The following is a 24,316-nucleotide window of genomic DNA, read 5'->3' as shown; positions in this document are numbered from 1 at the left end:
CTTTATAACCCCCAGGCCTCCAGGTAATTGAGTAAACACCCCTGTTATAACCCCCAGGTAATTGAGTAAACACCCCTGTTATAACCCCCAGGCCTCCAGGTAATTGAGTAAACACCCCTGTTATAAAACAAAAATAGTCCAACTAAAAAGGTTCACTACAGCAAATTCCTACTGAATGGGTAAAGAACAAATGTTTTACTAATCTCCCCCGGGCACCATTATAGGTAGTTTCCAATGGTGTAGAATTATTTCATTATAGGTAGTTTCCAATGGTGTAGAATTATTTCATTATAGGTAGTTTCCAATGGTGTAGAATTATTTCAAGTAAGTACCCATTGTTATCCAAAAGGAGGAAACAGCATCTCCTTTCCATACAGACAGACAGAAGACAGCCGACAGACAGACTTACAGTCTCAGAGTCATGAGGTTGGTAGAAGTAGGTATCCGGGAAGGCTTTAGCCAGGGCCATGTGACGAGCTGATATGTAATACTGAGAGAGAGAAGAGAGGAGAGAGATAAGATGACAGTTATAGTAGAACAGTTGACATTTCTTCTCTTGGTAAAGGTGAAAGTTCTCACCCTGCCCAGATATCTCCAGTCCAGAAGGTCACTCAGGCGCTCGGTGCGGTTCCGCTGGATGATCCTGGCGCGCCGGCTCTGCTGACAGAACTGGAACAGGTACGATGTGAGCTGGTTACATGACTCATCAACCCCTCTGTACCGTCGATCAAGGATGTAGATTCCTGAGGTAGAGTACAACAGCATTAGTCCAATCTACTGGAGATCAGTTGGTAGAGAACAGCGTTTGTAATGCCAAAGGTTGTGTGTTCAATTCCCGCTGGAACCACCCATACGTACAATATATACATGAATGACTGTCTCTTTGGATAAAAGCCTCATCTAAATGACATATCATATTGGGACCATTACTTCTCTAAATGTAGAATGTTTAATCAGCCCCTTGGAAGACACTAAACAACCTTGACTTGGACCCATTCTGAACACACCGTATGCTGAGGGATCAGCTATGTGTTCCTCCATGAAGCAGCCAAACCCAGAGAGGTTGGTAGAGATTGAGGGGATCCCCATGACTGTACACTCAGCTGAGAGAAAGAGAGAGATTGAAGTAAATATACTTGTATATGCCATACAGCCAATGTACAAGACAACCATATCTCCATGGTTCATAGTATCTTTAAGAGTCTACCTGGTGGTTCATAGTATCTATAAGAGTCTACCTGGTGGTTCATAGTATCTATAAGAGTCTACCTGGTGGTTCATAGTATCTATAAGAGTCTACCTGGTGTATATCCCCATGGTTCATAGTAAGAGGGGAACACTCCAAGATGGCAGCCTCTTACAAACTCTTCATAATCCATCGGCAGGAGGGGAGAGGTGGAGGACAGGAACTCTGGGTGGAAGATCACCTAAAAGGATGATGGGAAACACAAATGAAGCAGGGGATGAGGACAGAGTTGACCTGATGAAAGAGATGCACTTCCACCATATTATTTACACCAGTTTTACAAGTCTTCCAATCAGTGCAGAAGAAAGGGAAGAGAGGAATTATTTTGAAGCAGTTGAACCCATTTGACCCCCAGCTCTGCAGCAGGCTGGGATATGGTTTCTAGTCCAGACTGGCCTGTGCATCAGTCGTAGGATAGTGTTATAGGAATGACATTTGTGTGACGGGAGGGACCAGAGCAGAGCACAGTGTGACGGTTATGTATTTGTAAAGTGTCAGTATGGCCCACATGTCATCTCACTAGCAAATGAGGACAACGGCAATGAGCCTCTGGCTTTTGTGTTTTTATCCTGGAGAATTGTTGACATAGGCTATGTAGCGTCGTCTCCGGCTGGAGCTGCCTAATACTTTTAATTATCTAACTAATTCAATCAATCTACCTTGACGCGGTCGGCAGAGCTGTTGAACAGGCCGATGCGGCGAATGCAAGTGAGGATGGGGTCGTTGCTGTCCTCCAGCATGTTGTGGGTACAGATGGGAGGCTGGCACTGCCTCTGGGTGGCAAAGATGGCACGCTTCATCATGGTGAAGTCGTCCTTGTCCAGCATCTTGGACACGTCCGGCAACTGCCCACTAATCCAGCACAAAGGTAGATTTTACTAAGGGTGTAAAATACAAACTAGCACAAAAGCTCTGATGAAGGCCAAGAGGCAGACACATAAGCTTGAATCAAATGTATGTGGGTTTCCCTTCTCTTTAACTAACACAAAGGTATTCATACAAACTGTAGTCTATAAGTTATCTTACAGTAATAATGGTTCAAGTACAGTGATTCCTATGGGTTTACAAGACAGTGATTCCTATGGGTTTACAAGACAGTGATTCCTATGGGTTTACAAGACAGTGATTCCTATGGGTTTACAAGACAGTGATTCCTATGGGTTTACAAGACAGTGATTCCTATGGGTTTAGAAGACAGTGATTCCTCTGGGTTTACAAGACAGTGATTCCTCTGGGTTTACAAGACAGTGATTCCTCTGGGTTTACAAGACATTGATTCCTATGGGTTTACAAGACAGTGATTCCTATGGGTTTACAAGACAGTGATTCATATGGGTTCATACAGTTCTTGTACTGGTAGTTCAACAGCACAAATGGGGATTCATAGAGGTCCACTTACACCAGCAGTGATTCATAAAGTTTCTTTCCGAAGCGTTCTTTCACTGTTTGAGCGGTATCCCTGCCATGGGGATGTTAAAACAGAGTCAAGTTATTAGTCACTATAAATACATACGTTTACTTATTTTCTCACATGCAAGTGTCTCCCTCTGTGGCAGGAAACAGCCATGATGGTGTTGTCATTACCAGAGCTGCTTCCTGACTGCTTGGCCTTTCAGCGTCTCCACGTTGAAGTTGTTGGTCCGCGCAGGCATGATGAAGAACGCAACGACAGTCACATCGCTGTGGTTGACCTGAGGGAGAGAGAGGAGGCAGGGAGGGAGTAAATACCTGCAAGATTCTTGAATACATCTAACTAACCGACAGACAGGCTGGTAGACAATGGGTATGTACACTCACACAGGCACACAGTGCATTCAGAATGTATTCAAGTCCCTTGACTTGTTCCACATTTTGTTACGTTACAGCCTTATTCTGAAATGGATTTAAAAAACAATAACCCATAATGACAGTGAAAACAGGTTTTTAGAAATGTTTGCAAATGTTTAAAAAAATATTTAAAAAGTACCTTATTTACATAAGTATTCAGACCCTTTGCTATGAGACTCGAAATTGAGTTCAGGTGCATCCTGTTTCCATTGATCATCCTTGAGATGTTTCTACAACTTGTAGTCCACCTGTGGTAAATTAAATTGATTGGACCTGATTTGGAAAGGCACACACCTGTCTATATAAGGTCCCACAGTTTACAGTGTATGTCAGAGCAAAAACCAAGCCATGAGGTCAAAGGAATTGTTTGTAGAGCTCTGAGACAGGATTCTCTGGTCTGATGAAACCAAGATTGAAATCTTTGGCCTGAATGCGAAGTGTCACGTCTGGAGGAAACCTGTCACCATCCCTACAGTGAAGCATGGTGGTGGCAGCATCCTGCTGTGGGGATGTTTTTCAGCGGCAGAGACTGGGAAACTAGTCAGGAACGACGGAAAGATGAATGGAGCAAAGTACAGAGAGATCCTTGATGAAAACCTGCTCCAGAGCACTCAGGACGTCAGACTGGGGCAAAGATTCAACTTCCAACAGGACAACGACCCTAAGCACACAGCCAAGTCAACGTGGCTTTAGGACAAGTCTCTGAATGTCCTTGAGTGGCCCAGCCAGAGCTCGGACTTGAATCAAATCGAACGTCTCTGGAGAGACCTGAAAATAGCTGTGCAGCAACACTCCCCATCCAACCTGACAGAGCTTGAGAGTGAAGAGAAGAATGGGAATAACTCCCCAATACAGGTGTGCCAAGCTTGTAGCGTCATACCCAAGAAGACTCGAGGCTGTAATAACTGCAAAAGGTGCTTCATAGAAGTACTGAGTAAAGGGTCTGAAGACTTATGTAAATTTGATATAATTTTTTGTTGTTGTAATACATTTGCTTTGTCATTATGGGGTATTGTATGTAGATTGATGATGGATTTTCTCCAAATCAATTTTAGGATAAGGCAGTAACCTAACAAAATGTGGAAAAAGTTGAGGGGTCTGAATACTTTCCGAATGCACACATTTTCTGATACACGTGTACACACACACACAGTGCCGGACACACACACACACACAGCTTACTCTCAGTAGATAGTTGAGTCTGGCCAAAGCCTCCAAGAAGATATCAGCTCCTTTGTTGCTGAACTCATACCTCCCAGCGATGAACAGGAACAGACACTTGTCCAGGTTGAAGTCCAGGTGCCTGGCGGGTGGGACAACAAAAACCATTCAAGATGAGACCAAATGATGCAATCCTGACATCACCTGACCACATGTCCAGACCAGGGTTGGGGTCAATTTCATTTCAATTCAGACAGTAAACCGACATTCCATTTTTCCTCAATGCTTCTCTATGAGAATTGATATTGGAATTCAGGTTATTTCCTGAATTGAAATGGAACAGACCCCAACCCTCATCCAACCACATCATTCATTTATTCCCTTGTTCGCCATAATCAAGATTTAAAGCATTAAAATGAAGGTTGGGGTATGTAGAATTAGATAACGAGATTGAGAATCTTAGCAAATTAAAGAAAAATACCACAAACTATATTTTGCCATTTGTTTAATTAGTCCACTGTTGATTTGGTCTCAAAATGTCAGCAATCAAGTTTTTTTTTGGTGTTGTTCCCCTTTAATTCAGGTGAGCACCAGCCAGACAGTTGTGTTTGGCTAGCTGTGTTTCTGTAGTCACTTGTGATGGAGTTTTCAAAACAATGGCCACTGGATTGATGCAAATAGTCATGATTCTGCCAGGTAGTCATAGGCTACTTTGTATTTACCTTTGAATTGTCTTTCCATCTACCCGAAAGACTATCATTAGCATCGCTAACTGTTAACGGCTAAGTGCACAGCAGGGCTTGACATTCAGGTAAATTTGAGACACACTGGGCCAGTGCCAACTGAAAGCTACTGGCCCGAAGAAAAAAATACAAGATCTGACAGCAGGTGATTTTATATTTAATTCCGTGGGCTGAGCAAGTCGCCTATACAGGGTTCATACAGACATTGGAAAGTCAAATTCAAGGACTTTAAATTAAATTATTTTTTCAAGCACTTAATTGTAGGCAAATTTTGAAGGAGCTACATTTTATGTCATTGTTGTAATAGCATATAGAAGAAGAACATTCCCCCCAAAGCGTTTGCACTATGAATAATGCATTCTGTTTTAAATAGGCCTAACCAATAGCATTATGCATTGACATTCACATGACTTTTACATTCTAAAATGTCACAATAATGTGGACATTGCCTGACTAAATAGACAGCATGCTCCCGACACAAACACAATAATGAGTCTGTCCATGTGGTAGCTAGTCAGTCTCACCACTTAAAAAAATAAGTGAACCTACTAATAAGCAAATCAGTTAAGAACAAATTCTTATTTACAATGACGGACTACACCGGCCAAACTACCTTTGTATAGAAAACCAAGTTGACGCAAACATTCGATGTTATCTTTCTCATAATAACAGCATAGGGTTTTACCGCAACAGACTTCAATAGAAACAGCGGGAAACAATCGAAAGCACCTGAATCCCTCATAAAAAACTGATCCGAAATGAAATCACGTAATAATTCTATTGGGGCAGTAGAGGTTGTAAATCGGCTATCATAACCAATGACTTCAACAACCAAATAGTCGAGAAGAAATGTCTGATTTTCAAGGTAGGATATTCCATGATGACTGAATTGCGCATCGCCAATATTCAAATAAGACTTTGAACGTTTTACCTGGGTTGCATACCCATTCTGGCCTTAGCATTTACTGGTAGATATAACTTGTAACATCTTTCCTACTGCTTTCCTCAACACAACAACGGCGCGCTCTTTCTGCGCATCAGATTATCTATAGGCCGTGTGCAGCGCGAGTGATAAATAACCGACATAACGAACAAAAAGCTTTGAGAATCCATTTTTAAAAATAAATGATATAGCCTAGATTAAAACTAGCATTATTCAAATATGTTTTCCACTGGCCAGGGGGCCACTGATGGAGGGTTTCTAAACCTCCCCTGTAAATCAAGTCCTGACACACACAGACAGGGGCGTTCCCGTGACGATGTTGCCTCTTCAGAAAGTGGATTTATTTTTGGTCAATTGCACATTACTGTTTCAATAAATCATGATAAAAAAAGCTATGCAACTGGCACTCTTGCGAAAATGTCACTGGCACCCTTGCGACCAAAACATGTGTGTCGCACTGTTTTGGTCACAGTATCAAACCCTGAAAATGATAGTGTCAATAAGGTTCAAGCAACAGGCTGTTTCTAGGGCTGTCCATTAATATGATAGGGCTGTCCATTAATATGATAGGGCTGTCCATTAATATGATAGGGCTGTCCATTAATATGATAGGGCTGTCCATTAATATGATAGGGCTGTCCATTAATATGATAGGGCTGTCCATTAATATGATAGGGCTGTCCATTAATATGATAGGGTTGTCTATTAATATGATAGGGTTAGGGTTGTCTATTAATATGTTAGGGTTGTCTATTAATATGTTAGGGTTGTCTATTAATATGTTAGGGTTGTCTATTAATATGATAGGGTTGTCTATTAATATGATAGGGTTGTCTATTAATATGTTAGGGTTGTCTATTAATATGTTAGGGTTGTCTATTAATATGATAGGGTTGTCTATTAATATGATAGGGTTGTCTATTAATATGATAGGGTTGTCTATTAATATGATAGGGTTGTCTATTAATATGATAGGGTTGTCTATTAATATGATAGGGTTGTCTATTAATATGATAGGGTTGTCTATTAATATGATAGGGTTGTCTATTAATATGATAGGGTTGTCTATTAATATGATAGGGTTGTCTATTAATATGATAGGGTTGTCTATTAATATGATAGGGTTGTCTATTAATATGATAGGGTTGTCTATTAATATGATAGGGTTGTCTATTAATATGATAGGGTTGTCTATTAATATGATAGGGTTGTCTATTAATATGATAGGGTTGTCTATTAATATGATAGGGTTGTCTATTAATATGATAGGGTTGTCTATTAATATGATAGGGTTGTCTATTAATATGATAGGGTTGTCTATTAATATGATAGGGTTGTCTATTAATATGATAGGGTTGTCTATTAATATGATAGGGTTGTCTATTAATATGATAGGGTTGTCTATTAATATGATAGGGTTGTCTATTAATATGATAGGGTTGTCTATTAATATGATAGGGTTGTCTATTAATATGATAGGGTTGTCTATTAATATGATAGGGTTGTCTATTAATATGATAGGGTTGTCTATTAATATGATAGGGTTGTCTATTAATATGATAGGGTTGTCTATTAATATGATAGGGTTGTCTATTAATATGATAGGGTTGTCTATTAATATGATAGGGTTGTCTATTAATATGATAGGGTTGTCTATTAATATGATAGGGTTGTCTATTAATATGATAGGGTTGTCTATTAATATGATAGGGTTGTCTATTAATATGATAGGGTTGTCTATTAATATGATAGGGTTGTCTATTAATATGATAGGGTTGTCTATTAATATGATAGGGTTGTCTATTAATATGATAGGGTTGTCTATTAATATGATAGGGTTGTCTATTAATATGATAGGGTTGTCTATTAATATGATAGGGTTGTCTATTAATATGATAGGGTTGTCTATTAATATGATAGGGTTGTCTATTAATATGATAGGGTTGTCTATTAATATGATAGGGTTGTCTATTAATATGATAGGGTTGTCTATTAATATGATAGGGTTGTCTATTAATATGATAGGGTTGTCTATTAATATGATAGGGTTGTCTATTAATATGATAGGGTTGTCTATTAATATGATAGGGTTGTCTATTAATATGATAGGGTTGTCTATTAATATGATAGGGTTGTCTATTAATATGATAGGGTTGTCTATTAATATGATAGGGTTGTCTATTAATATGATAGGGTTGTCTATTAATATGATAGGGTTGTCTATTAATATGATAGGGTTGTCTATTAATATGATAGGGTTGTCTATTAATATGATAGGGTTGTCTATTAATATGATAGGGTTGTCTATTAATATGATAGGGTTGTCTATTAATATGATAGGGTTGTCTATTAATATGATAGGGTTGTCTATTAATATGATAGGGTTGTCTATTAATATGATAGGGTTGTCTATTAATATGATAGGGTTGTCTATTAATATGATAGGGTTGTCTATTAATATGATAGGGTTGTCTATTAATATGATAGGGTTGTCTATTAATATGATAGGGTTGTCTATTAATATGATAGGGTTGTCTATTAATATGATAGGGTTGTCTATTAATATGATAGGGTTGTCTATTAATATGATAGGGTTGTCTATTAATATGATAGGGTTGTCTATTAATATGATAGGGTTGTCTATTAATATGATAGGGTTGTCTATTAATATGATAGGGTTGTCTATTAATATGATAGGGTTGTCTATTAATATGATAGGGTTGTCTATTAATATGATAGGGTTGTCTATTAATATGATAGGGTTGTCTATTAATATGATAGGGTTGTCTATTAATATGATAGGGTTGTCTATTAATATGATAGGGTTGTCTATTAATATGATAGGGTTGTCTATTAATATGATAGGGTTGTCTATTAATATGATAGGGTTGTCTATTAATATGATAGGGTTGTCTATTAATATGATAGGGTTGTCTATTAATATGATAGGGTTGTCTATTAATATGATAGGGTTGTCTATTAATATGATAGGGTTGTCTATTAATATGATAGGGTTGTCTATTAATATGATAGGGTTGTCTATTAATATGATAGGGTTGTCTATTAATATGATAGGGTTGTCTATTAATATGATAGGGTTGTCTATTAATATGATAGGGTTGTCTATTAATATGATAGGGTTGTCTATTAATATGATAGGGTTGTCTATTAATATGATAGGGTTGTCTATTAATATGATAGGGTTGTCTATTAATATGATAGGGTTGTCTATTAATATGATAGGGTTGTCTATTAATATGATAGGGTTGTCTATTAATATGATAGGGTTGTCTATTAATATGATAGGGTTGTCTATTAATATGATAGGGTTGTCTATTAATATGATAGGGTTGTCTATTAATATGATAGGGTTGTCTATTAATATGATAGGGTTGTCTATTAATATGATAGGGTTGTCTATTAATATGATAGGGTTGTCTATTAATATGATAGGGTTGTCTATTAATATGATAGGGTTGTCTATTAATATGATAGGGTTGTCTATTAATATGATAGGGTTGTCTATTAATATGATAGGGTTGTCTATTAATATGATAGGGTTGTCTATTAATATGATAGGGTTGTCTATTAATATGATAGGGTTGTCTATTAATATGATAGGGTTAGGGCTGTCTATTAATATGATAGGGTTAGGGCTGTCTATTAATATGATAGGGTTAGGGCTGTCTATTAATATGATAGGGTTAGGGCTGTCTATTAATATGATAGGGTTAGGGCTGTCTATTAATATGATAGGGTTAGGGCTGTCTATTAATATGATAGGGTTAGGGCTGTCTATTAATATGATAGGGTTAGGGCTGTCTATTAATATGATAGGGTTAGGGCTGTCTATTAATATGATAGGGTTAGGGCTGTCTATTAATATGATAGGGTTAGGGCTGTCTATTAATATGATAGGGTTAGGGCTGTCTATTAATATGATAGGGTTAGGGCTGTCTATTAATATGATAGGGTTAGGGCTGTCTATTAATATGATAGGGTTAGGGCTGTCTATTAATATGATAGGGTTAGGGCTGTCTATTAATATGATAGGGTTAGGGCTGTCTATTAATATGATAGGGTTAGGGCTGTCTATTAATATGATAGGGTTAGGGCTGTCTATTAATATGATAGGGTTAGGGCTGTCCATTAATATGATAGGGTTAGGGTTGTCTATTAATATGATAGGGTTAGGGTTGTCTATTAATATGATAGGGTTAGGGTTGTCTATTAATATGATAGGGTTAGGGTTGTCTATTAATATGATAGGGTTAGGGTTGTCTATTAATATGATAGGGTTAGGGTTGTCTATTAATATGATAGGGTTAGGGTTAGGGTTGTCTATTAATATGATAGGGTTAGGGTTAGGGTTGTCTATTAATATGTTAGGGTTGTCTATTAATACGATAGGATTAGGGTTGTCTATTAATATGATAGGGTTAGGGTTGTCTATTAATATGATAGGGTTAGGGTTGTCTATTAATATGATAGGGTTAGGGTTGTCTATTAATATGATAGGGTTGTCTATTAATATGATAGGATTAGGGTTAGGGTTGTCTATTAATATGATAGGTAACACTCCCATCACTGGGCAAAAACTGGTTGAATTAACATTGTTTCCACATCATTTAAACAAAACAAATGTCATAATGTTGAATCAACAAAAAAAATCATCAACATAAGGGAATTTCTGATTTTTTCACCCAACTTTGAACCTAAATCCAATGTGATGGTGATCATGTTTTGTTGAAATCACATTGAATTCACATTAGTTGACAACTCAACCTAATGACAATCAAAAATAGACATTGAAATGACCTCTGTGCCCAGTGGGTCAGCAGTATGTATATATAGTATATTTGTGTTTGGGTGGTGAACCCACTGACCCATAGAAGTGACCTCTGATGAACTCCTGGATACGGTTCTTGCTCTGGGCGTGCAGGTTCTGGAACTCATGCATGGCAGAGAACTTCTTCACGTTCAGCCCGTTAGGGGTGATTATGTCTGTGGGGTGGGGTGGCGGGGGAGAAGGAGAGAGAGGAAGAACAGGAGCGGTAAAAGGGAGAGAGAGAGAGAGAGGGAGAACAGGGAAGGGAGAGAGAGAACAGGAGACGGCGAGGTAGAGATAACAAGAGAAGAGAGGTAGAGATAACAAGAGAGAGGAGAGGTAGAGATAACAGGAGAGAGGAGAGGTAGAGATAACAGGAGAGAGGAGAGGTAGAGATAACAGGAGAGAGGAGAGGTAGAGAACAGGAGAGGTTAGCCAGACAGTCAACTAAGAACAAACAAAGAGGTTAAAAGGTTAAAAAACAGAGACTTGACTGGAATTCCTGTGACAGGCACACACACACACACACACACACACACACACACACACACACACACACACACACCTGGTTTCCTCTTGAGCAGGTGCTCTGCCTCAACGGCTGTGATCTGAGAGACGGTGGTGAAGACATGAGCGCAGCGCGCCGCGGTCCGCTCCAGACAATACCGATGGTAGATCTGTCTATCCCCCGCCTCCTTATCCACGTTGAACTGAGACAGAGGACAATTCCAAATCGTCAATTCCACTCACCAAGACTAAGCTATTACCTACTATGAGATAAAGTTATTTGAATAAATAACTTGCAAAAAAATGTATTCTCAATTATTTTTGATCATAAAACAAAGCTTATCCAATCCGATCTGATCTAGAGTAGTGGCTATGGTGAAGAGGCTGGGAGACACTGACCCACAACGTTCAGCAGTTGTGGGTCAAGTAAATAGCACATCAAATAAGTGCTTTCACTGTTTTAGTGGAGAAATCCAGGGTCGATGAAACAGGACAGACTAGATGCTAAAAACCAACATGGTAAAAATGCTACGGTCCTGCCCGCGCCACATTCCACACACTTACGTAACTCTGGAAGGATCAGATTGGTATCATCAGTCTGGTAATAGTTCCCTTTCAGATCTACACTATTGAATACTAAGTAGGGGACTAGGGTAAGGGGTTGATTTATGATCAGGGTTAAATATACTAGCTAGGGTGACACAACTGACCTTCAAACAACCTAGAATGACCCACAACACTTACTGTGAGGTCAGTTACCTGTAAATGATGGTGAAGATGCACAAAGACAGAACATAGTAAACATGACATCCCAACCCTGACCAACACACACCACAGATCATGACATCATCATGTGTACACACAAACACACCCACACAGATGCACTCACATCGGCGAGGTTGTTGTAGAAGTCCACACTGCCGGCACACAGGTAACGTCCCAGCAGGGTGGCGTGGGTGGTGAAGATAGTTGCCACGGGCAACTGTCTCTGTCTGCATAGCGCCAGGCCCAGGCCTGCCAGCCACTCATGGAAATGGGCCAGGATATGGGGAGGCTCCTCACACTGCGCTGCATACTGGAGGAAGACAATGTGGGGTTAATATAATGGTCCAGGATACTGGAGGAAGACAATGTGGGGTTAATATAATGGGCCAGCATACTGGAGGAAGACAATGTGGGGTTAATATAATGGGCCAGCATACTGGAGGAAGACAATGTGGGGTTAATATAATGGGCCAGCATACTGGAGGAAGACAATGTGGGGTTAATATAATGGGCCAGCATACTGGAGGAAGACAATGTGGGGTTAATATAATGGGCCAGCATACTGGAGGAAGACAATGTGGGGTTAATATAATGGGCCAGCATACTGGAGGAAGACAATGTGGGGTTAATATAATGGGCCAGCATACTGGAGGAAGACAATGTGGGGTTAATATAATGGGCCAGCATACTGGAGGAAGACAATGTGGGGTTAATATAATGGGCCAGCATACTGGAGGAAGACAATGTGGCGTTAATATAATGGGCCAGCATACTGGAGGAAGACAATGTGGGGTTAATACGGAACCTTATACAGAATACTGGAGGAAGACAATGTGGCGTTAATATAATGGGCCAGCATACTGGAGGAAGACAATGTGGGGTTAATACGGAACCTTATACAGAATACTGGAGGACGACAATGTGGGGTTAATACGGAACCTTATACAGAATACTGGAGGAAGACAATGTGGCGTTAATATAATGGGCCAGCATACTGGAGGACGACAATGTGGGGTTAATACGGAACCTTATACAGAATACTGGAGGACGACAATGTGGGGTTAATACGGAACCTTATACAGAATACTGTTACTAATGAACTGCAACCTTGCACTGACACAAGTCATTATTCATCTGGCTAGAACAGTGGTCGCCAACCGGTCCATCTTCAAAGCATTCCTAGTCTATTAAATATTTCTGTAGAAAAGCCAACGAACGATAAAGGCTTGCGCTCCTTTTTAAATCTTGTTGAGCTGTTGCTGGTAGGTGCACTTGATTCAAAAGTCCTGCGCACCGGGTAAGCAAAGTGTTCCCATGAGACAAACTCTGCATACCCGGCAAATCTGTGACTAAATCGAGTGCACCTGCTGCGCTGCCCAATTGGAAAGCTCAAATCACCGTGGCTACAGAGCTTCCATGACCCTGGGCACAGCCAAGTTTAAAAGGCTACTAGTCTACGTAAGATTTAATCACTTTTAAAACCATGACAACAGAGACTGTCAACGAATACAGCAAAGAGCTGCTGTTATGATGAGTGTTTAAGTTTATATTCAGCTCTGTCACTGTTTATATTCAATACGCGCATCTCCGTACTTCTGCTCGGGCTGCAATGAATGAGGAGCCAAGTACCGATAGCACTGCGTTTTATTATTATTAGCAGCTCGTCGTGTCGATTTTAATATGAAGGAATAATTCACTTTCTCTGGTCATAGGAACAACATGAATTTGTCTATGAGGCAGATGCGGTGCGACCGAGTTTGGCCATCAGGTGGAAGACGCTGTCCCCTCTCTCTGGTCAGTCTCACCGGAGGAAAGGAAGGAGAGAGCAGGGACCGTGAGACGCTGTCCCCTCTCTCTGGTCAGTCTCACCGGAGAAAAGGAAGGAGAGAGCAGGGACCGTGAGACGCTGTCCCCTCTCTCTGGTCAGTCTCACCGGAGGAAAGGAAGGAGAGAGCAGGGACCGTGAGACGCTGTCCCCTCTCTCTGGTCAGTCTCACCGGAGGAAAGGAAGGAGAGAGCAGGGACCGTGAGACGCTGTCCCCTCTCTCTGGTCAGTCTCACCGGAGAAAAGGAAGGAGAGAGCAGGGACCGTGAGACGCTGTCCCCTCTCTCTGGTCAGTCTCACCGGAGGAAAGGAAGGAGAGAGCAAGGACCGTGAGAGGTGGTTGGGAAAAATCGTTTTGAACGGTCATCTAACTCGGAATTCCAAGTCGGAAACTCGGGCATCTTTCTAGAGCTCTGACTTTCCGACCTGAAGACCAGTGACGTGGTGATTTGACCTCGTTGACCGTCAGATGCAGGTACCATTAGTCCAGTAAAATAAAAAATACAATTATTTAAATTCATGCCCCACAGTGACTTACAAGTCAATCAATCAATCAATTTTATTTTATATAGCCCTTCGTACATCAGATAATATCTCGAAGTGCTGTACAGAAACCCAGCCTAAAACCCCAAACAGCTAGAATGCAGGTGTAGAAGCACGGTGGCTAGGAAAAACTCCCTAGAAAGGCCAAAACCTAGGAAGAAACCTAGAGAGGAACCAGGCTATGAGGGGTGGCCAGTGCTCTTCTGGCTGTGCCGGGTGGAGATTATAACAGAACTATGCCAAGATGTTCAAAAATGTTCATAAGTGAGGTTAACCCATGGTCAAATAATAATCATGGATAATTTTCAGTTGGCTTTTCATAGCTGATCATTAAGAGTTGAAAAACAACAGGTCTGGGACAGGTGCTAAACCAACGGATCTATTTTGTTATCAAAGCTCGAGTTTTGAAATATAATATGGTCTGATTAACAATAATGGCAGGCCAATCATATAGCCAATATGCTGTGATAACGTATTAGGCCTACTGCCCAAACCTCATTCCTACTAAACTGTGTGGGTTAATGTAAAGAAAACGATCTGAGCAGTAGATCTCAGCTTGCTTTTTGACTGCAAAAGTGATCTTGACTCAGAAAAGGTTGGTGACCACTGGGCTAGAACCACCTACTTCCCTGTTATAACAGTGAGCAGTGTGTAGGCCACACCCCCCTTATCCCCATTCAACCCTTTATCCCTGACCCTCCCTGGCATCAACCCACCTCTCCTAGTAACCCATTATCCCTGACCCTCCCTGGCAGCAGCCTACTTCTCCCAGTAACCCATTATCCCTGACCCTCCCTGGCAGCAACCCATTATCCCTGACCCTCCCTGGCATCAACCCACCTCTCCTAGTAACCCATTATCCCTGACCCTCCCTGGAAGCAACCTACTTCTCCCAGTAACCCATCATCACTGACAGCAACCCACCTCTCCTAGTAACCCATTATCCCTGGCAGCAACCCACCTCTCCTATTAACCCATTATCCCTGACCCTCCCTGGCAGCAACCCACCTCTCCTAGTAACCCATTATCCCTGACCCTCCCTGACAGCAACCCACCTCTCCTAGTAACCCATTATCCCTGACCCTCCCTGACAGCAACCCACCTCTCCTAGTAACCCATTATCCCTGGCAGCAACCCACCTCTCCTAGTAACCCATTATCCCTGACACACCCTGACAGCAACCCATTATCCCTGACCCTCCCTGGCAGCAACCCATTATCCCTGACCCTCCCTGGCAGCAGCCTACTTCTCCCAGTAACCCATTATCCCTGACCCTCCCTGGCAGCAACCCACCTCTCCTAGTAACCCATTATCCCTGACCCTCCCTGACAGCAACCCACCTCTCCTAGTAACCCATTATCCCTGACCCTCCCTGGCAGCAACCCACCTCTCCTAGTAACCCATTATCTCTGACCCTCCCTGACAGCAACCCACCTCTCCTAGTAACCCATTATCCCTGACCCTCCCTGGCAGCAACCCACCTCTCCTAGTAACCCATTATCCCTGGCAGCAACCCACCTCTCCTAGTAACCCATTATCCCTGCCCCTCCCTGGCAGCAACCCCCTCTCCTAGTAACCCATTATCCCTGACCCTCCCTGGCAGCAACCCATTATCCCTGACCCTCCATGGCAGCAACCTACTTCTCCCAGTAACCCATTATCCCTGGCAGCAGCCTACTTCTCCCAGTAACCCATTATCCCTGACCCTCCCTGGCAGCAACCCATTATCCCTGACCCTCCCTGGCAGCAACCTACTTCTCCCAGTAACCCATTATCTCTGACCCTCCCTGACAGCAACCCACCTCTCCTAGTAACCCATTATCCCTGACCCTCCCTGGCAGCAACCCACCTCTCCTAGTAACCCATTATCCCTGGCAGCAACCCACCTCTCCTAGTAACCCATTATCCCTGCCCCTCCCTGGCAGCAACCCCCTCTCCTAGTAACCCATTATCCCTGACCCTCCCTGGCAGCAACCCATTATCCCTGACCCTCCATGGCAGCAACCTACTTCTCCCAGTAACCCATTATCCCTGGCAGCAGCCTACTTCTCCCAGTAACCCATTATCCCTGACCCTCCCTGGCAGCAACCCATTATCCCTGACCCTCCCTGGCAGCAACCTACTTCTCCCAGTAACCCATCATCACTGACAGCAACCCACCTCTCCTAGTAACCCATTATCCCTGGCAGCAACCCACCTCTCCTAGTAACCCATTATCCCTGACCCTCCCTGGCAGCAACCCATTATCCCTGACCCTCCCTGGCAGCAACCCATTATCCCCGACCCTCCCTGTGGCAGCAACCCATTATCCCTGACCCTCCCTGGCAGCAACCTACTTCTCCCAGTAACCCATTATCCCTGACCCTCCCTGGCAGCAACCCACCTCTCCTAGTAACCCATTATCCCTGACAGCAACCCACCTCTCCTAGTAACCCATTATCTCTGACCCTCCCTGACAGCAACCCACCTCTCCTAGTAACCCATTATCCCTGACCCTCCCTGGCAGCAACCCACCTCTCCTAGTAACCCATTATCCCTCCCATTATCCCTGGCAGCAGCCTACTTCTCCTAGTAACCCATTATCCCTGACCCTCCCTGGCAGCAACCCACCTCTCCTAGTAACCCATTATCCCTGACCCTCCCTGGCAGCAACCCACCTCTCCTAGTAACCCATTATCCCTGGCAGCAACCCACCTCTCCTAGTAACCCATTATCCCTGACAGCAACCCACCTCTCCTAGTAACCCATTATCCCTGACCCTCCCTGGCAGCAACCCACCTCTCCTAGTAACCCATTATCCCTGGCAGCAACCCACCTCTCCTAGTAACCCATTATCCCTGACAGCAACCCACCTCTCCTAGTAACCCATTATCCCTGACAGCAACCCACCTCTCCTAGTAACCCATTATCCCTGACAGCAACCCACCTCTCCTAATAACCCATTATCCCTGACAGCAACCCACCTCTCCTAGTAACCCATTATCCCTGACAGCAACCCACCTCTCCTAGTAACCCATTATCCCTGACAGCAACCCACCTCTCCTAGTAACCCATTATCTCTGACAGCAACCCACCTCTCCTAGTAACCCATTATCCCCGACCCTCCCTGGCAGCAACCCACCTCTCCTAGTAACCCATTATCCCTGACAGCAACCCACCTCTCCTAGTAATCCATTATCCCTGACCCTCCCTGGCAGCAACCCACCTCTTCTAGTAACCCATTATCCCTGACAGCAACCCACCTCTCCTAGTAACCCATTATCCCTGACCCTCCCTGGCAGCAACCCACCTCTCCTAGTAACCCATTATCCCTGACAGCAACCCACCTCTCCTAGTAACCCATTATCCCTGACAGCAACCCACCTCTCCTAGTAACCCATTATCCCTGACAGCAACCCACCTCTCCTAGTAACCCATTATCCCTGACAGCAACCCACCTCTCCTAGTAACCCATTATCCCCGACCCTCCCTGGCAGCAACCCACCTCTCCTAGTAACCCATTATCCCTGACAGCAACCCACCTCTCCTAGTAACCAGGCGGTCAAGAAGCCAAAGAGGACGGCGTCGTTGGCCTCGCGGTCGAACCAGGGCACCCCGATAGAGAAGTTGTCCCACAACTCTTTTTTCCACTTATCCAGGTTCCAGGCAGTGAACGCCACATCTATCAGCACCACGTATGGACTGCCCTCAATCAGCCAACGACCAAAGTACACCTGGGGTGAAGAGAGATGGGGGGGAGAGAGAGAGAGAGGGGGAGAGAGAGAGAGAGGGGGGGGGGGGGGGAGAGAGAGAGAGGGGGAGGGGGAGAGAGTGTGAAAGAGAGAGGAGGGGTGAGAAAGAGACTGGGGTCAGTGTTTTTAAAGTAGCTTGCTAGCCAGGCAGACATGGTCTGGTGCTGTTAGCCATTGTGTCGCTACACAACTAGCATATTTTCAATGTGGTCACAGTCTGGACCTAGAGTGTTTGACATGTATATGTTTATTTGTCGTTGCCCAGTACACAACTTACACAACTTCCAGTCCTCAAGTAAGGACGATTACGATTAGAGCACAGTATCGCTCTCATCCAATCAAATGATCTGACCTCACTACATAGGGCTTTCCCATGGTGCACTGCACTGCTATGACCCTGCACACCTAGAATGCCAAGGAGTGACTCAGTATGGCACACACACTTCCACATATGAACTACACATGCACACTAAACACACGCTACAGACTGCCTACCAGAAATAGACAGCAGTGTGTGTGACACTGATACAGCCTTTAACCTTTTAACAGAAATACCAGAGATTAGAACGACAAGGACAGAGAGTGAAGGATAGAGTGAAATAAAGAGAGAGAGAAAGAGGGACACTATGTGCGTGTGTGGACGTGTTCAACTATACTTGTGGGGACCAGAAGTAAACAAATGTATTTTTGACCAACTGGGGACATTTTGTTAGTTCTCACAAGGTCAAAGACTATTTCTAGGCGGTTTATGGTTAAGGTTAGAATTAGAATTAAGTTTAGGAACTAGGGTTAGGGTAAGGGAAAATATGATTTTGAATGGGACTGACTTGTGTGTCCCCACAAGGTTAGTTATACAAGACTGTGTGTGTGTGTGTCCTGGGGAAAGGCCAATGCCATGGACCAGTGTGAGGTGGGGTCTTGGGGTGCACAGGGGCTTTTGAGGCAAGGTTGACGTCAGGAAGTAACTGATCAAACCTTTTTAAAAACTGAAGGACACTGCTTAGAAATGCCTAAAATGGAATAATACTGCTTTTAACCTCATCATAATCCCAAAAAACTTAAATTGCAAGGACGTGAATAAGTTATGTATAGCTAATGTTTTTTTCTGTTGTTGTCAACGTCACGATCGAGAACCAATGGTAATTCAGGAAGCTGTACACACACAGGCTAGTTGAGGTAAAAATTCTAATTAGAAACTTCACACTGGGTTCTAAAAAGTTAGTTTTAGTCTCATGGATTTATACTCCTTTGCTGCATTTGGTGCTAATGTTACATGTAGCTCCTTTAAAGCGACAATCTGCAGTTTGGTAAAAAGCTGAGGGGTGGGGCTGGGGAAATGTAACCACTCAAACTCAGAGCTATGGACACAAGGACTGACCATCCATGATACAACACTGATAGTTTAAACCATGTTTGATTTATACGGTGTTTGTTTATGTTTACAAAGATTGGAGTAAATCAAGCTTATATATTTTGGGTTCTGATGGGGTACGACAGTTAAACTAAGCTCATGAGGCATTTATAAGTTATATTCTTAAAGAATCAAAATGGGTACATATTAACTTCTAAGTCCAAAAATGGATGAAGTAACTGCAGATTTCCCCTTTAAGTCCTTTAATAGTGCCAGCAAACTGGTGTGGGTCTCTGTGTGGGTCTCTGTGTGGGTCTCTGTGTGGGTCTCTGTGTGGGTCTCTGTGTGGGTCTCTGTGTGGGTCTGTACCTTACATCCACTGGAATTCATCTTGTCTATGGCTCTCTTAAGGGCAGGGTTGGTGGGCTCGATCAGCTCCACCTGGGTGCGGACGTTACTCTCCACGTACGGACCAACCAGGAAATAGTTTTCTCCCCATTCCTCTGCTGTCAGACGGGCTTTGGTCTGGATCACTGTGTAAATCCCACCAACTGCACAGAGGCACGGACCAAGATTTATTACTAACATACTGTCGTTACACACAGAACCAAGAGTTATTACTAAAATACTGTCGTTACACACAGAACCAAGATTCATTACTAATATACTGTCGTTACACACAGAACCAAGAGTTATTACTAAAATACTGTCGTTACACACAGAACCAAGAGTTATTACTAAAATACTGTCGTTACACACAGAACCAAGAGTTACTACTAATATACTGTCGTTACACACAGAACCGAGAGTTATTACTAAAATACTGTCGTTACACACAGAACCAAGATTCATTACTAACATACTGTCGTTACACACAGAACCAAGATTCATTACTAATATACTGTCGTTACACACAGAACCAAGATTCATTACTAATATACTGTCGTTACACACAGAACCAAGATTCATTACTAATATACTGTCGTTACACACAGAACCAAGATTCATTACTAATATACTGTCGTTACACACAGAACCAAGATTCATTACTAATATACTGTCGTTACACACAGAACCAAGATTCATTACTAATATACTGTCGTTACACACAGAACCAAGATTCATTACTAATATACTGTCGTTACACACAGAACCAAGATTCATTACTAACATACTGTCGTTACACACAGAACCAAGAGTTATTACTAAAATACTGTCGTTACACACAGAACCAAGATTCATTACTAATATACTGTCGTTACACACAGAACCAAGAGTTATTACTAATATACTGTCGTTACACACAGAACCAAGAGTTATTACTAATATACTGTCGTTACACACAGAACCAAGAGTTATTACTAAAATACTGTCGTTACACACAGAACCAAGAGTTATTACTAATATACTGTCGTTACACACAGAACCAAGAGTTACTACTAATATACTGTCGTTACACACAGAACCGAGAGTTACTACTAATATACTGTCGTTACACACAGAACCAAGAGTTACTACTAAAATACTGTCGTTACACACAGAACCATGAGTTACTACTAAAATACTGTCGTTACACACAGAACCAAGAGTTACTACTAAAATACTGTCGTTACACACAGAACCAAGAGTTACTACTAAAATACTGTCGTTACACACACACAGTAATACCTTTGTTGGCCACCTCCCATGCGATCTCGAAGAGGACAGCGTCCTCCAGGTCAAACTCCTCATCCCACTCCTCCAACCCCGACAGGGAGGTGATGGACAGGCTGCGAGCCAGAGGCATGCTGGGAAGGAAGAACAACACACATGGTTTAGACATGTCATGAGAGACACATTGTTTTTAGGAAGGAAGGGTACATTCAGCTGGCAGAGATAAAATCGCTGAAGATGTACAGTTAGACATGGGGGTCATCATTGAGGTGGAAAAGAAATGGGGTTAGGCGTAGAGTCAGTGAGGTTAAGGGGTGAGGTTTAGAAGTTACCATTAGTTAGGCGTAGAGTCAGTGAGGTTAAGGGGTGAGGTTTAGAAGTTACCATTAGTTAGGCATAGAGTCAGTGAGGTTAAGGGGTGAGGTTTAGAAGTTACCATTGGTTAAGAGTAGAGTCAGTGAGGTTAAGGGGTGAGGTTTAGAAGTTACCATTGGTTAAGAGTAGAGTCAGTGAGGTTAAGGGGTGAGGTTTAGAAGTTACCATTGGTTAAGAGTAGAGTCAGTGAGGTTAAGGGGTGAGGTTTAGAAGTTACCATTAGTTAAGAGTAGAGTCAGTGAGGTTAAGGGGTGAGGTTTAGAAGTTACCATTAGTTAAGAGTAGAGTCAGTGAGGTTAAGGGGTGAGGTTTTAAAGTTACCATTAGTTAGGAGTAGAGTCAGTGAGGTTAAGGGGTGAGGTTTAGAAGTTACCATTGGTTAGGCGTAGAGTCAGTGAGGTTAAGGGGTGAGGTTTAAAAGTTACCATTGGTTAGGAGTAGAGTCAGTGAGGTTAAGGGGTGAGGTTTAGAAGTTACCATTGGTTAAGAGTAGAGTCAGTGAGGTTAAGGGGTGAGGTTTAGAAGTTACCATTGGTTAGGCGTAGAGTCAGTGAGGTTAAGGGGTGAGGTTTAAAAGTTACCATTGGTTAGGAGTAGAGTCAGTGAGGTTAAGGAGTGAGGTTTTAAAGTTACCATTGGTTAGGAGTAGAGTCAGTGAGGTTAAGGAGTGAGGTTTTAAAGTTACCATTGGTTAGGAGTAGAGTCAGTGAGGTTAAGGAGTGAGGTTTTAAAGTTACCATTGGTTAGGAGTAGAGTCAGTGAGGTTACGGGTTAAAGTGAATGTGTGTGCTCACTTTCCAGCATTTTTACATATCAGTATCCTGACCTCCAAATAAATGTTGATGTAAATGAACAATAAAGTAATTTCTTATTCTTATCATTAGCGTACCGCTGGTGGTATAGCCTTTAATATCTGCTGGTTGAATATACACTATTTTAAAGCATCATTAGAAGCTATACACAGCTTGTTTACATTGTCTCCTATGACAAAGAGTAGAATGCAGTGGTGAGATAAAGATGCAGAAGGAAATGTCTGTGTTTGCTGCCCCAAAACAGAAGAGTTAACATGAACACACTGTATGACATGACTGACTCAACTCACAACCCAGGTCATCTAAGTGTGTGTGTGTGTGTGTACAAAGTACTGTATCCAAATCTGATAACTTGATCAAAAGCCATCAATGATGCTGTAGGCCCATATACCACAGTATTTGGTCAGTGGTACAGGGGGAACTTTCTAGACTTAAAAAGACATCATGAGTCATCACCATGCTCTGTACCCCCAAACAACCACCCATAAACAACCACCCATATACAACCAGACCCTGGGAGTGGTCTCCCTAGGCAGATGGGTTGTCTCCCACAATGTTAACAATGTTCCAGCATAGGTCTGGGATTTTTATTTTACCTTTATTTAACTAGGCAAGTCAGTTAAGAACAAATTCTTATTTTCAATGACGAACTAGGAACCGTGGGTTAACTGCCTTGTTCAGGGGCAGAACGACAGTTTTTTACCTTGTCAGCTCGGGGATTCGTTTTTGCAACCTTTCGGTTACTAGTCCAACGCTCTAACCACTAGGCTAGCTGCCGCCCAGATTGCTAAGACCATTGAGAGAGTGGATGGTTACAACTACCTCAGTACACTCTAACCACTAGACTAGCTGCCGCCCAGATTGCAAAGACCATTGAGAGAGTGGATGGTTACAACTACCTCAGTACACTCTAACCACTAGACTAGCTGCCGCCCAGATTGCAAAGACCATTGAGAGAGTGGATGGTTACAACTACCTCAGTACACTCTAACCACTAGACTAGCTGCCGCCCAGATTGCAAAGACCATTGAGAGAGTGGATGGTTACAACTACCTCAGTACACTCTAACCACTAGACTAGCTGCCGCCCAGATTGCAAAGACCATTGAGAGAGTGGATGGTTACAACTACCTCAGTCACTCAGCTTAGAGAGAACTGGGACGTCGTGGTCTGAAAATATGGCAGTCAAAAATGATTATTTAGATTTTATTTCACTTGGTCCCCACCCCTTCAATGGTCATTTAGTCTGTTGCTCCCCCTAAGGTCACCCCCCCCCCACCCCCCACAGTCTTTACTCTGCCTCCACCCCAATGAACATGTATTTATTCATCACTGCAACAGTTATTACTGTGTCCCCATCTATGCTCCTATAGTCTATGTGGCGGGGGATATATATATCACACATACACAAAACACACACACACCTCTCTCCCGTGGGACTTTTTCCACATTGCTTGCTCTTTGGGGATTTTAGGCTGGGTATCTGTAGAAGTATTTGTGACAGCTGCTGATGTCAAAAGGGATTTATTAAATACATTTGATTGACTGATTCACTGGTCTACTTTGCAAACTGAGAAGGCTGGATAAAAATGACGTCAGAATGGGAGACTTGGTTTATGTTCAAATGAGATGTGTTGAGACCAGCATATCGGTTGGAGAGCAGCTGGGCAGCTGAGTGTTTGGCAATCTCCTTCACAGCCCAAAGAACTGCCAGACTGGCACACACCTTCATTCTTTAAAAAGTCAATGAGAAGAGGCTGTTCCAATTAGCTCTTCTGTGTCTTATGGGGTTCTAGGAGTGTGTGTGAGAATGAGAGAGACAGTATGCAGTGTGTGTGCATATGGGTGTGTGTGAGAGAGAATGTGATCTGTGTGTGTGTGAGAGAAAGAGTGAAATATTTGTGGAAGTACACTCATCAACTGTAATGTCGAGTAGTGGAAGAAAAGAGCAGGAAGGTAGAAGAGGAAATGTAGAAGAGGTGGAGGGAGGGGGAGGGAGAGGACGAG

The 24,316-nt window shown here is 42.6% G+C and overlaps 1 protein-coding gene across 1 annotated transcript in view; it reads right to left on the bottom strand.

The window, feature by feature from the left end:
* Positions 1-24,316, bottom strand: part of LOC129833981 (glycogen [starch] synthase, muscle-like) — a 28,677-nt gene that overhangs the window by 2,715 nt on the left and 1,646 nt on the right. Inside the window, exons 2-15 of the mRNA XM_055898798.1 lie at positions 21,139-21,257; positions 19,840-20,021; positions 17,910-18,101; positions 12,145-12,330; positions 11,314-11,458; positions 10,807-10,924; positions 4,256-4,376; positions 2,831-2,937; positions 2,646-2,705; positions 1,906-2,098; positions 1,301-1,427; positions 1,008-1,103; positions 580-743; positions 410-490 (exon numbers count right to left, since the gene is read on the bottom strand). Of these exons, the coding sequence (XP_055754773.1) occupies positions 410-490; positions 580-743; positions 1,008-1,103; positions 1,301-1,427; positions 1,906-2,098; positions 2,646-2,705; positions 2,831-2,937; positions 4,256-4,376; positions 10,807-10,924; positions 11,314-11,458; positions 12,145-12,330; positions 17,910-18,101; positions 19,840-20,021; positions 21,139-21,256 (1,890 nt within the window). The 5' untranslated portion in view covers position 21,257. The remainder of the gene's footprint in view (positions 1-409; positions 491-579; positions 744-1,007; positions 1,104-1,300; positions 1,428-1,905; positions 2,099-2,645; positions 2,706-2,830; positions 2,938-4,255; positions 4,377-10,806; positions 10,925-11,313; positions 11,459-12,144; positions 12,331-17,909; positions 18,102-19,839; positions 20,022-21,138; positions 21,258-24,316) is intronic.

Source organism: Salvelinus fontinalis, chromosome 34 (assembly GCF_029448725.1).
Source record: "Salvelinus fontinalis isolate EN_2023a chromosome 34, ASM2944872v1, whole genome shotgun sequence".
Taxonomy (NCBI): domain Eukaryota; kingdom Metazoa; phylum Chordata; class Actinopteri; order Salmoniformes; family Salmonidae; genus Salvelinus; species Salvelinus fontinalis.
Note: the sequence above shows the minus strand (reverse complement) of the source record. Positions and strands in the feature narration are given on the sequence as shown.